General features: G+C 43.5%; 1 protein-coding gene across 1 annotated transcript; it reads right to left on the bottom strand.

Annotated features, from left to right (window-relative positions):
• Positions 1-9,571: 9,571 nt before the first annotated feature.
• Positions 9,572-12,975, bottom strand: drg2 (developmentally regulated GTP binding protein 2). The gene is made up of 14 exons (XM_052049256.1): positions 12,827-12,975; positions 12,605-12,697; positions 12,200-12,360; positions 11,861-11,950; positions 11,717-11,777; positions 11,520-11,610; positions 11,367-11,439; positions 10,953-11,043; positions 10,781-10,878; positions 10,602-10,678; positions 10,443-10,531; positions 10,291-10,349; positions 10,119-10,172; positions 9,572-9,855 (listed from the first exon to the last, which is right to left on the bottom strand). The coding sequence occupies exons 2-14, from the start codon at positions 12,666-12,668 to the stop codon at positions 9,769-9,771; spliced, it is 1,095 nt and encodes a 364-aa protein (XP_051905216.1). The 5' UTR covers positions 12,669-12,697; positions 12,827-12,975; the 3' UTR covers positions 9,572-9,768.
• Positions 12,976-13,839: the final 864 nt, after the last annotated feature.

Genomic DNA, 13,839 nt, shown 5'->3' with positions numbered 1-13,839 from the left:
GCGCTTTTTGACAAAGCACTGGACAGGTCAATTGTTTTCTGCGTAGAGGTGGAGTGGTGTGGGGCCATCACAATGTTGGTTGGCAGACGGTAGGTAGGACGACTGATGTTCGGGTTTCGTAGAGCACTGGAAAGGTCAATGCCTGGAGCAGTCTCCCTCAGTAGTGATGGGTTTGGGAGTCTGTAAGTGCTCGTGTTCAGCAAGGCACCAGAAAGGACAGGTCCAGTGGCCATTGACGTTGAAGCTTGAATTTTATGTGATGAACCTTCCGGAAGCTGAGACTGTGCCTCGTGAAGATGAGGAAGTATTTGGGATGTACTTTCAGGATTCTTTATTGTTTCCCTTGGCTGAATTTTAATTGAACTGCTTGAGAGTTGATAAGGGGACTTTAGGGCATTAACATTTACCAGTGCAGAAGACAGTCTAGGAGAGGAGGTTGCAACAGTCTCAGACGATGGCTTTGTTCTCAAAACAGTCGTACCATCAGGCAGTTTGTAAATAGGTTTCCGAACTTTGGGATTAAGCATTGCTGAAGAAAGCATTGGTGATGCAGGAATGGTTGTGGTTTTGGCCTCTGAACTGGTCCCTAGCATGCCACTAGGTAAGCGATATGTGCCTCGCTGTAAATGGGGATTAAGAAGTGCAGAGGACAACACAGGGGAGGAATGGGATTGTACAGGAGAGTATTCAGCAGATTCACTTTGATTTATAATCATGCCATCAGGTAGTTGATAGGAAGCCTGATGAAAATTTGACTTCTGCATAGCATTGGAGAGAAGAGGGGATGACTGATTTGCTCCACTAGCTGGATCAACTCCATCAACAATGGTAAATTGAGTTTCAACAGGATTTTGGGGTGTTGTTGAGGTGTCGAACGTGGGTTTAAACATTGATTCTTTGATTTGTGAGGTCTGAAGTCCAGAGAGAAGTGAGGAGTTAATTCTGACAGTTTGTTGAGCAGTAGTAGAGGCATGAGACATGGGAGAGAGATGTTGCTGAAGGGGTGACATAAAAGATTTATTACGTAGCTGGGTATTATGCATAGCAGAGGATAAACATGGGGGTGATGATGTTGATGAGGGACCGGGAACTGATGAATGTGTTTGTGAAAGAAAAGGTGTGTCCGGGTTGGCGTTGGGGTGGAGGGGAGATGAGTAAGAGGAGCTGTGTAGGTGAGTGCCCTGCATCAAATATTTTGATTGACCTGGAGGGGCATTTTGAGTCGCTTCTTGGCCATTCTGGGCTTCAGCCACAATCTCACCAGCAGATGAGTGAGGGTAAAATTCCTGTTGTCTTTGTGGTGTGTGGTGAGTGACATTAGATAGAGAAGAGGGAAGTTGATGGAGGGGAAATGGGGTATGATTTTGAGATGAATTTGTTAGAAGTAAAGATGTAGCTGGCTCACTAACTGTGTATCCAAACTCTTTCACACTCTGAGAGGGTGAAGGAGTACTTGGTTGTGGTATCGCATAAGGAATTGGACGGTGAAAAGATGTTGCTCTGACATTCTGGGGACTCTTCGTCCTATTTCGTCGGGAGGGATGTGAATAAAATCCATTACTCTGAGGAGAAGCTTTGGTAGATGATTCCTGAAATGAATGTGGAGATTGCCGTCCATTATGGAGCTCATTCCCAAATGGTTGAGGAGGAAATGAGCTAGCCTGTGTGAATGACGGCTGCCGAGACACCAGGGGCCTTGGAGGAGGTGCTCTGAATGAAGGAGAGGACTGATGTCTGGGCATACGTACTAGTGGCTGTCCCCTACCAATAGGTCTTTTGAAGCCCACTTGAGGTTTTGAGTCCCTTGACTGCAAACCTTTCCCTTTCCTTGCTAGCATAGGGATCTCAACCACACCATTTAACTGTCCAGAGGGAGGGCTTCGGCAACTGCGAATAGACGACCTGAATGGAGCTACATGCTGAGTAACAGGGGGTCTACGTCTACTTCGTCTTCTTGGGTGGGCGTTAGCAGGAGAGGGTTTCACAGACCCCATGGGAACGTAATTTGGGCTCCCTGAAACATCTTTAAACTTGTGAGTAGAAGTGTGGTTGGGGAGGGGCTGCCTGGTGTTCTGCGACTGGGAAGGAGAAAGAGGATGATCGATGGAGGTAGCTTGGACAGTATGATGGGGAGACTGAGCACGTTCAGATAAAGGAGCTCTTTCTCTTGGTAAAAAAGATGGAGGTGAAGAAGGCGATCTCCTCACTTGGGATCTTCGTTGTCTACTTTGTGCTCTGGAAGATGGAAGCGGCGATGCATTTGAACGCTGTTGTTGTCTGAGATATAGTCTTGCATCAGGGGCCGGACCCTCTCCCTTCCTCAGGGATCCTCTTGGTGTAGTTATGGGACTTTGAAGTGGGGATCGAGATTGAACCTTCTGAAGCCCAATTCCAGTCCTCACTGGTGTAACAGGTGGCTGAGAAGTAAAAGACTCTCCATTCGCATGGAACTGTGGTGAAACATAAGGGTTTTGTAGTCTCTGTGGAGAGGTTGGCCGTCGGCTTGTAATTGGGGATTGGTATGTAAAGTCTCTTCTGTACAAGTGAGGGGGAAAATGGTCTGGCTGGACGTGTGGTCGAAAGCCCATATGATTAGCGGACATTCCTGGCCTGAGTAAGGGAGGAGAGTTCATGCCATGTACTGGTTTTGATGCGGCCAGCGGGGGATATGACGGTGGATGCATCGATGAAAGGTCATCGGTTTGTACTCTTGGGACTGTTGATGGCATTTGCTCCATTTGAAACATTGGTGGGTTTTGAGGGTAAGATGGTTTATTCAACTGGGAGGCAAACTGGGGTAAAGAAAATGATGGCAGGTGATGAGGGGAAGTGGCCAGCGGAGGATGATTAGGGTGGTTTAGTTGCACGTGGTCATGTTGAATCATCTCAGCTGTTTGTGAAGGTGGTATGATGTGGGGTTGTTGGTGGTTAATGACAGTTGGGAAATTGGGCTGTGCTGGGATGTAAGTGGGAAGGAACTGCTCATTATGATGTATCAGGTCAAAATCAAGAGATTGAGATGAAAACGTGGGGGTCAAAGGTGGTGGTGGTGGTGGCGTTGGTGGTGGTGGTGGCGGCAAGGTTTCCACATCCAGTTTTTCCTTTCCAAATAATCTAACCTGAGGCCTAGGGACTCTGAACTGCTCAGGAGTAGAATCAGCAAAATGGATTTGCTCATATCTGTAAAGATCTTCCATTTCTTTTGGAGCCAGCCCACTGTTAACATTGGATGATTGCTGGTAAGGTAAATGAACTCCAGCAACATCTAAATATCCCTGCATTGGATCTTGATGTACGGGTAACCTTGGGAGAGAAGCAGAACCAGCACTCACCATACCAGAGTGTGCTGACAACCCATAGTCATAACCCATATTATGATGAAAATAAGAATCAGTGTACATTTCAGATTCATCTGGATCGTAGATCATCTCCATGGCATTGCCGGAGTAATCAAAAGGCTCGTGCACAATGGCATAGAGCTTTCCATCGTCACCATAGTAATACTCCACAGCATCATTACAATTATCTTCATGCTCTTCATATGGATCAGTGTAGTCATCCAGATCACTATCGTCATAAAACTCATCATCAGGATAAAAGTTGCCATCATCGTCATAGTAACCATATTCATTTTCCCACTCATCATCATCATCGTGCTCAAAGTCCTCTGGCTGCCCACTGTGGTAGTCTTCCTCAGACCCAAACTCATCCTCGTCATAATCCGAAGGGTGGTTGTAATACCGTGGTGATCTGTTTGCAAATGACAGTCGTTTTCGTCCTTGACGCTGTGCCCATGCCCCGAGTTGACCTCGGCCCTTGGAACTTGGCAACCCTGCTATCAACCAGTTGGTGGCAGCAGCTATTCTTGCTAGCATCCATCCCTTTGTCTTGAACCTTAATCCCACTTTTTTGGGGCCAAACATGCCTTTGAATTTAGCTCTTAAACCCTTCGCCTCAGTGGCCATGCACCCTGTCCCCCCTAAACTGGACAGCGCCAATGTCTTTTTGGGAGGAGGAGGGGGACTGGAATTGCCTGGACTGTTCTCTTTTTTATTAACTAGGTTGGAATCCGAGAGACTGTCCTTTTGCTCATCATCTTTTGACCCATGTCCTTTTAAAAGCTGGAACCCCGATGGACCTGGCTTTTGCTCCTCAGGGGTGGATTTAGGCCCAATTCCATTTGAAAGTTTGGTGGTGCTTAGAAGAGGTTTACCAAAAGGCAGTGGCTTCTCATTTTTCTTAGAGAGAGGTATGAAAAGCTTGGATGTGCTTTTAAGGCTCCTCTTTGGCTGAGGTTTCTCTGGCTGCTTTTGTTTGGTTGGGAAACTAAATGGAGAGGCCTTTCCTGTGAGACTGCTGATAACTTTCGAGGCCCCTCGGAGGTGAACCTTGGCATGAGCCGTTTTCTGCAACTTCCCTTCCGCTATGTCGTTCTTCTGTTCCTCTGCGGCTAAGCCCATCATGACTTTTGAGGCGCCCTTGATTTGGACGTCACTCACATTTTTTAGGTTGATTGCATCCATCCCTTTCTTTACTTGTGCTTTCCCATTGTCTAGTACCTCATCCTCATCATCCATTGAAGGTGAATCACTTGGGGGAGGCCGAGGACCCTTTACAGCTGTCACTTTATAGGCATTTTTAACAACTGCTCGACCTTTATCGATATCAAATGGAGCTGACACCTTAGCCACCACTTCCTCTTCATTCTCATCACTATCTTCATCCTCACTCCTCAAACTCTCTTCTTCCTCAGATTCCTCCTCTGACTCACTGACAGGTTTCTTTTTCTTACCTACTTTCCCACCGTCCTTCCCCTTTCCCTTGGTTGGTTCCTCCAGTTTCTTTGCCCCTTTCTTTGCATCTTTCCCTGCCTTTTTAGTGTCCTTTGCTCCCTTCTTTGTCTCCTGCGGCTTGCCTTTCTTGGCAACCGCTTTTGAATCAGCTTTCTTGGATGGCATGATATCAGCTAGTATGGAAAGGTAGCCACACAGTGATTAAATTGATTGGTGTCAAGACAACCTCCTTCCCTCATGTCTTGTTTTCTTCAATGTCATCAAGTTTCACTCCAGAAAAACTGCACACTGTTAAAAAAATTCAGTCAACACTGAGACAAAAACAAAGCATGGTCCTTCAGTCCTGGATGCAAAAAATGACTCCGTATCCATCAGCGCTCACTCAAACATGTTGTCGAAGCTTAGCCACAAAAAATGTATTTCTATATTTTAGAAAATAATCAGAAATATTTATTTATAAGACATTTAAGTTTAAATAATGACATTGGTTGCTCATTCAATGTAAACGTTCCATTATAAAATCATTTTACTTCTGCCTGTTATCTAAATTTCTTGCCTTTGGTCCCCTGGATGCTCACAAATGCCGTGTCCAGAAGAAAATATAAGTTCCTGGTCCTTGTTTGTTTTTGTACATCATGAAAGTATATTCGCAGGGTCACACAGAGAATAAAAGGCAAACCAATGGAGTACGTGTAGTCCTTTGTGTGGCTCCCATTGTCATTATGTCCTGTAAGTTCCGGAGTGCATCCCCATCTTGGGCAAACTTTGTTGGGACGTTCCCTCGGCGAAGAGAACTGAAAGCGGGCAGTTTATCTTGGCGCTGGAAGGGTACGTTCCTTTTTGTCCCAGGACGAGCGTTTGGACACCCTCTCTCACTGCTTTGTGACCTCCTGCTGCCTTTTGTAACTGCTCACTGCGACTTCAACCTAATTTAATGTCATCATGAACATTCTGACAGCATCTGTGAGAGAGTGCGCTGTGTATTCTCTGTTGTAAGGGGCACCACCTTAATGTACCGTCTCAGGGTAACCCTATCTGTGGACTCGCTTGTGTATGAATAATGCAGGCTGACTGAGCTGTTCCTAAACTGTGTCTGAGAGACAAAGCGACAGAGTCAAAACACAAACACCTGAAGACCCAGTGGTAGACACTGAGTAGAAACAACCTGTTGCTCAGTCTCTTCTTTACATTAACGTTCACCCTCATCAATGTTACACACTTTGCACAGGGGCTTCCGTGCGTTTATGGCTGGCTGATGATGCATTCCATCCATCTTAATTACCCAATTTTCTACTCAGTTCATCAATTGACAGTGACATCACGATCGGGACAACAAATACATCACAATTACTACTTCATGATCCAATATGGCATTTTTAACATTTCCATTAATTGCAACATATTCAAAAATCAAGTACATTAAGTTCCACTCACAGTAGGGACAAAAAAAAATAACAGATTCATCTAGGGAAGCCTGACTCTCTTCACCAAAAAACACACATGTTGGTCCTTCCTAAAAGGTTTTTATGGAAAACTGCATCATGTTAATTCATTGATGGTGGGCTGATATTCAAGGAGGTCATCTCAGTGGCAGATATGAATGTTTGATGACTGCCACTGTGTTCTGCCTACACAGCATGGATAAAACATTCATTGGTGGCCACTCTAAATATATCACAAAGCATCACCTCCCACCCTGGCGCGCTCCCCGAACGACATATTATACATGCAGCCAAGTGTCAGGGGTTAACAGCCAGATAGCACAGAGCAGATGGAGGGCCGATAGCGGATGAACAAAAGAAAGGAACTCATTACCGCATAGCGCATGAATTCGACTTGTAACATGCTGATTTCACTCTGAAAATCAGCAAAGACAATGAGTGATAACGAAAAAGGCAACGTGAATAGACTGTACAATCGTGCAGGTCATCTTTTTGCTCATTGTTGAATTCCAGGTAGGAGAAAATAACCCCACACTTCAGAACGCAAGGACGACCTTTGTGATATTTATCCGTTCCCTATAACCATGTGTTCCTTTCATGTTAAAGAATGATTTCAATGACCTTTTTAAAAAAAGGGGGACAAATGCCTCAGTGACGATGTAGATGCGGTGATTCCACCTAGTGGTTAGTGGACCACACAACACAATCTGCTTTTTAGAACAAGATCTCACGTTGATGACATACCGGTTTTGAGCATGGAGCAAATAAAGAACTCAACAATTGTTTCAGTTAAATAGAGGACTTAAAACGAACGAATTTGCTAATAATGCAAATATATTGCAGCGCTTGTTTATTTGAAAAGCTATATTTATAAAACAGTCCACCATCACGTGGTGCTAGCATGAATTTACCATTGATGCTAATGACGACCCACATTATAGTAAATGGCTGGATGGATCTTGAATAAGTTACTCTAGTTAATAAGTGGCATAGTTTAACTTGATTGATTTGCTTCCGACCTACAATCTACAGTTAAACTTGTTTTTTTTTTAATCAGCTATATTTTGACTGGAAATGGCACATTAAATGTAATGCAGTTTTCGTAATAATGCCTGTGACGGGGTTCTTAAGAATAGTACAAAATTATTTTCTTCAAATTTGTCAAGGATGTGAGCAGTTTTACCCTCATATAAACAATTACAATGACAAACATGTCATTAATATCTAACAAGTCCTTTAAGTTTTTTTATGTCACTTTCCATCATCCTATCCAAGCAGACTGACTTATAAAATTCCCTTGACTATATTTTATGGGAAGGGTAGTTGGGGCTTGACATTATGTCACACACTGATAACATGAAAATGTCACCTTTTTTTTGTGCGTGTATGCAGAAAAGTAGCAAATTGCATTTAGAACAAAAGAAGCGAGATCTTCCGCCCATCCGTTTATCAACCTCCAATCCTTTTCTACTCAATTTGTCGACTGTACTGTAAAGAAAAAAATAACAATAACAAAACATGATCTTAACTTACCTTCCTGCTTAGTTAGAGCCACAGTCACTTGTCAAAGTGCACCTATAGCCATCGAAGCATTCGCTGTGCCCACAGATACAGTCTGTCTGGACCTCAGAGATCTCCTCTGGTACATCTGTTCACGTTTTATAGCTCACTAAAAACACGCACACAAAGAACAATGTTTTGTGGATTATATGAGCATTCGTAGGACAAACGCCCACTATTTGCACCATACATCTGCACATGAGAGCTGCAATATTACATTTCACAGTAAACATGCTTCACTTATATGTGTGTGTATGTGTGTGTGTGTGTGTGTGTGTGCGTGTGTAGCCTGGGTAAACCACTGCTCAGACCTATTGTGTGTTCATAGGTGGGATCACACACACACACACACACACACACACACACATGCAAAACAAGCTATCATTCCACCCTGACTGCCAACGTCAAAGCCTGAAGTAGTGAACCCCCTCCCTCGCCCCCATGACAGAAGGTTGTAAGGCTTGTGTGTTCGTGCTTATCAGTGCGCCACACATACACTTGCCTCAATCTCTCAGGCACGCATGCACCCTCACACACAGGGTCAAATTGTCACAATAAATGTGGGACGTCATGGGTTGTGCCACAAAGAGAGAGACAATAGACACACAAAGACAACAGTGGGTGGATGATTGCACCCCAGAGCTCGTTGTAAAAAACAAAAAAAAGGAACTTTCAAACCCGGTCTTCGACTCCAGAAAGCCTCCTATAGATCGTAACTAAAGGTGAGTAAACAGGCTTCTATTAACGTGTTTGTTCACAGGGTCGCTATAGGTCTGCCGAAGCTCAAACACCGCATCCACGTTTGCACAGCATGAAGTGATAAAACATCTCGCATGATACGCAAACAAGGATGAGCTGACATTGTATGCGAGTGTCTCGCATGTCATTTGTCATTAAACGTCGCAAACCACCTCTTGCGGCCAGAACATCAGATACATTTATACGATACTAAGAGTCCATAAAACTTTTGCATCAACAAAAATCTGCCTTCAGAAGTACTGTATACTAATATCGGGTCGGAATGAATAATAGAGCAGGCCATATTTTAAGTGCCTACACTTTCTTGACATTCATTTTGTCGATGACTGACTTGAACAGGCTGTAGTCATCAAACTGTTGCATCTATTTTAGCCCAAAACTATTTCCAGAAATGAACTTGCAGCTTTACACACCGCGATAAAACCACGAGATTACGAACGAGCACAATTCTAGCCTGTGTTCAGTCACCACGCGCACGCAAACACAGCATTCAAGTAGCATCAAGTGTCTGCTCCACTCACGCAATTGCACACTCAGTCCACTGTACCTGTCCTCTCCTCTTCACCCGGCAGTCATCCCTCTATCATTCCTCTCTTCCCACTCAGGTTATTCCAAAGCTCTCGGTCCATGGCCTGCTACTACTAGACATGATGAAGACATCTTGAATGAGATCATCTTTCAAAGAAGACAGAGGGGATTCCAAGAGCCCCTCTCCCCTTTGGCAAAGTGTATCCCCACTTCTCTTCCTCTTCATCCAAGAGATGCTGCTCAATTTTTAATGTTGCTATTGTGCTCGTGTGTGCCTGTGTGTGTGTGTGAGAAGCATGTACAGTACACTGGCCGAGAGATTAAAAAAAAACAGAAACAAAGAAAGAGAAGCAGTTGGGTAGTTGGGATGGAGGCAGGGAGGGTTTCAAAAATTAGAGACCCTTACCTGCAGCGTAGTGGGAAGAAGGTCGCAGGTATGCATGGAGACAACTACTCATGAGATGTTTAGAGCATCACACAAACAAGGACTTTCTGGTTTGAAACTAAGGTGGACTTTATTCTTTTCATCATGTCTGTCTTTGTCAATGAATTTAAGTTGTTGAGTTAAAAGGGAAATGAATCAATTTTTGCTTAACTCAGAACGGCTTTATATACTGTATGTTTTTTTTTTTGTTAAAAGAAATTATAAAGAAATTTGTGGGTGCGCTTCCATTGCAGAACAGTCTTTACTTCTTGACGATCTGGATGACATCCTCGTGCTCCATGATGTGCGTCAGGCCCACCCTCTGAGGACTGTACTTTGTGCTGGTGCCCTGCAAACGGGCGCGACATTTTATGATGGGGAACGGGTTTGATACAAGTCTTGAATCTGCACTAATTACCATTTAAAGTGATTCAATTAGCTAACTGCATCGAAATCAACAGGATATTAATTAATCACACAGAGCTTTGCCCCGTTTTTAAAATATCACCAAGAATAAAACTGATAGTTAACGTTCACCGCATCAATTGAGGAAATGTCGTTCAATGCCCGTTCCCGGAGTCAAATACACGGCGGTGCTGTGTAAAAACATACCCAAACCAGAGCATACTTGAACTGGCTCGCTAAGGTTCTGTGGATGCGATGGCACTGCAAAAAAACAACAAACAAACAAACATGTGCAATGTTGGCCTCAAATCAAGGCGACACACTGCAATACGTGATGACATGCAGCTCTCCGCAGCACATTTGCTGAGAACCTACTGACCACATGCTCGACACTTGCTCCTCTTCTCATGATGATGGCGTCAGTGAAGTCTGGGCGCTCTGAGGTGGTGAGAAAAAAAAAAAACAAGTTGCTAAAAATGACTGCAGAAGGGATTTAGAAGCAAAGTGCTGTGTTATGTTTGTATACAGAACCTCCTCTTTTCTTGGTAAAAATACAAATCAAAGCCAAGTATTCCCACAGCGTCTCGAGAAGGTAATCCAGGTTGAGCTTCATCCCACAACTAGTCAAAGAAGAGCAGTCAGTGAACCGGTAAACCAACGCACACAATAGCGCCCGGTAAAATGGCCGACCTGATGACAACACTGTGAGGTCTGCGAGCCAGGCGGTCCACCTCCTCAATGGAGATTTGATCCACCTTATTGTACACCTGGTTGATGCAGAGATCAATATTTTGCATATATGAGAAACACAAGTTGAGCAGCAAATCAAAACAAGCCTTCAAAAATAATAATTAAAAAAAACAACTCACATATAGACAAGGCATGTAAACTCTGTTCCCGACAATGACGTCAATGAACTCATCCGGCGTGCTGTCCTCCCTGAAAAGGACTTCGGCGTTAAAGATTTCTGATGGATGGTCAAAGAAAACAAGCGCATCAGATACTCATTTGCTTTTCTGCTTTCCTGCTTGTGAAGGATACTATATTCATGAAGGATGAGCTGAACCAGCTTCTCCGAGCAGTGGGTTAGAGGTACTGTGGAGTTGTAGGAGAGGCCACCGCCTTTCTTTTGCTATGGAAGCACAGGGGAGGGGGAAAAAATGATATATAAAGCATTACATTTGTCCGTTTGGATAGAGAAGAGCGGAGCCTCTGAAGCTAAAAGCTCTTGAGGTAAAAAAAATTCAGATGTTGATCAAAATGTTGGGAAAAATATGCCTCTCGGGACAATCCCGACTTTCGTAAAAAAAAAACAATAATAATAAAGTTGACATTTCTTATAAAATGGTTAATTTTAGAGCAGCACAGAAAAAGAGAGGTTAACGCATCTGCCTCATGGTCACGACAAAATGCTCATCGGTGTGAATGTGAGTGGGAATAATTAAAAGCGCTTACCTTGAAATAGATATTTGGTTTTTCCCTGTTCAGCCTAATGCCCACCGACTCCAACTCTTTTTCTAAAAGTGATCTAAGGACAAAAGACAAACGTCATTTCTGTAGTCTGAAACACACGGACACACGCACGTAAAATGACTTGACACAACTCACCTCTGAATGTCCCCTTTAGTGGCATCCAGCATCATGATCACAACGTCTGCTGTCCTGGCGACGGCGATGACCTGACGACCCCTTCCCTTACCTGTCAGTGTATCATAATTACACAACAATCATCCGCACTGGGGCAGTCTTGTGTGAAGGATGACGGTTGCTGACTCAGCAAAACATGATTGAGCAGTTTTGATTACCTTGTGCGGCGCCCTCGATGATTCCTGGCAAATCCAGCAACTGGATGTTGGCCCCTTTGTACTGAATGTTGAAAGACATGCAAGTGTGGGTGGGACAAAAGCCACGAGAACACTTTCGATGTGTCCTGATGTGAATGAGTGTACCTCAATAACACCTGGTATGCAGGTGAGGGTGGTAAACTCGTAGGAAGCGGCTTCACTGGCTGTTGATGTCATCAAGCTGAGGAACGTGGACTGGAGCACACAAGATTTAATACATAAAATATGGCTTTATGAGCCAACAGCTGTGCTTATGAATTCAGTTATGTGGTGTCTAGGTTTCAACACTAAGGGGGCACTACGTAAAGAGACTATATACAGGAGATTAACAGTAGGAGAAGAAATTAAAGATGAAGTACAAGAACAGTTTCACAAAGTAAAAAAAAACTGCTCACGAGTGTTCAGATTTTCATAAGGGGCCATCACCAAAATATGAGGACATACCTTGCCCACTGAGGGGAAACCAATAAGAGCAACACGTGCATCTCCAGATTTCATAACATCGAAGCCTTCGCCTTTGGCCCCTGCTGACTTGGAGGGCTCCAACAGCTGAGATCTGTATTTTGCTAACTTGGCCTTCAGCAAGCCCAGATGGTACTCAGTGGCTGTGGAAGAAAGTAAGTAAATCACCACGGACCAGCACTGTTATTCTGCAACTGTCACGTTAACGTATTCACAGACAAGGCAGGATTGTTTGTCATCACTTTGAGTAGATAGCACATGTTATAACAATATTATTTTGTGTTCAAGGCAGGTTTTAGAGTGACATGTCACTGGCATAAAAAAACTCCAAAGTTCTTCCATTATGCTCATTGCTAACAGTATGATAGCCACTTGTTCCCACGTTACCTTTGTTTTTCTGCGTCCGAGAAATTTCTCTCTCTATTTCGGAGATTTTCTCCAAAATCCCCATAATGGCACTTCAGCTGGACTGCAATTGCACTGTCAAATGAGGAAAACCCATACAAAAACGTGTCAGTCTAGCATGGCTCGCGAAACCGCTGTAAAGCTATGCAAATAGATGTAACAGTCGGAAAATAAAATGTTAAAAGGACGATAAGTCAAACCCACAATTGTTTAAATGAGGATCCACATTCACGGCGTGTGGCGTCTAGTTTTCAAAGCTGCACGAACATAGGTTTACACTTTAACATAAGCTCCACTGCTCAGCACGCTCCCGAAGACCAAAACCATGGGAGCCTCGTACACTTCTTCGCTTAGAACGCAATTGGCCACGAACATAGAAGGCGCAATACCGCTCTCTTGTGAGGGGAGTGTGAACTACTGAACGCTCAAGGGAACATTTTTAAATAATAATAATACATTTTATTTATAAGCGCCTTTCAAAACACCCAAGGACACTTTACAATAACAAAAAACACAAAATGGGCAAGATGATTTGTTGATGAAATGACAATAAATTCACAAAAAATTAAATAAAACAATATAATAATCACACACCTTGAGTTTGACACCAGGTTTTAAACAACTTTGAAAGACAAAATGTTAACGTGTATGTAAAAAGTTTATTTTAAATACAAAATAATTGCATTTAAATAACCGATTTATTCATTTGTAACTTGGCAGCCTAAAGAAGCAAAAGAGAATGAAGAAATTGTTATGGCTATGTGACCGAATTGATTTTAATTGAATGGTTTACATGTTCGAATCTAGGTTGTAAATGTATATTGGTGCCTTAGTTCTGATAGTGTTCAAGACAGCAGAGAAGCCACTTTCTTTCCCTGACGTCTCACCACTGCGTCATCGAATCCACCATCATCCACATTTGCGTGATTGATTTCACTGCACCGTCGATGCGTGAGCGGTTTCCACTGGGTGTTCCGTTTTGAGCCATTAGATGGTAGTGTTTACCAAAGTATAGATGTATAGACTCCGCCCAGTTATGTCGTTGGATCCGGAAAACCGTAAGCACATACTGGGTTCTCGCTTCCGTCAAAGACACACCAAGTGTAGGACTTACATCACACGGGGAAGCATGCAGAATCTGAAGATTAACCATGTTGGTTCGCTACTAAGAATAATACATTTAAAATCATTTTGCAGACTAACAACCAGTCAGTAAA

This window comes from Hippocampus zosterae, chromosome 17, assembly GCF_025434085.1.
Source record: "Hippocampus zosterae strain Florida chromosome 17, ASM2543408v3, whole genome shotgun sequence".
Lineage (NCBI taxonomy): Eukaryota > Metazoa > Chordata > Actinopteri > Syngnathiformes > Syngnathidae > Hippocampus > Hippocampus zosterae.
The sequence above is the reverse complement of the archived record's forward strand: the minus strand, read 5'-3'. Positions and strand labels throughout refer to the sequence as shown.

Excerpts from the sequence above, each read along its gene's own strand:
- drg2 (XM_052049256.1), bottom strand. The coding sequence starts at position 12,668 with ATGGGGATTTTGGAGAAAATCTCCGAAATAGAGAGAGAAATTTCTCGG. Across the intron at positions 10,532-10,601 it reads CCTCACAGTGTTGTCATCAG|TTGTGGGATGAAGCTCAACC; the intron begins GTCGGCCATTTT and ends TTCTTTGACTAG. Across the intron at positions 10,173-10,290 it reads GAGCAAGTGTCGAGCATGTG|TGCCATCGCATCCACAGAAC; the intron begins GTCAGTAGGTTC and ends GTTTTTTTGCAG.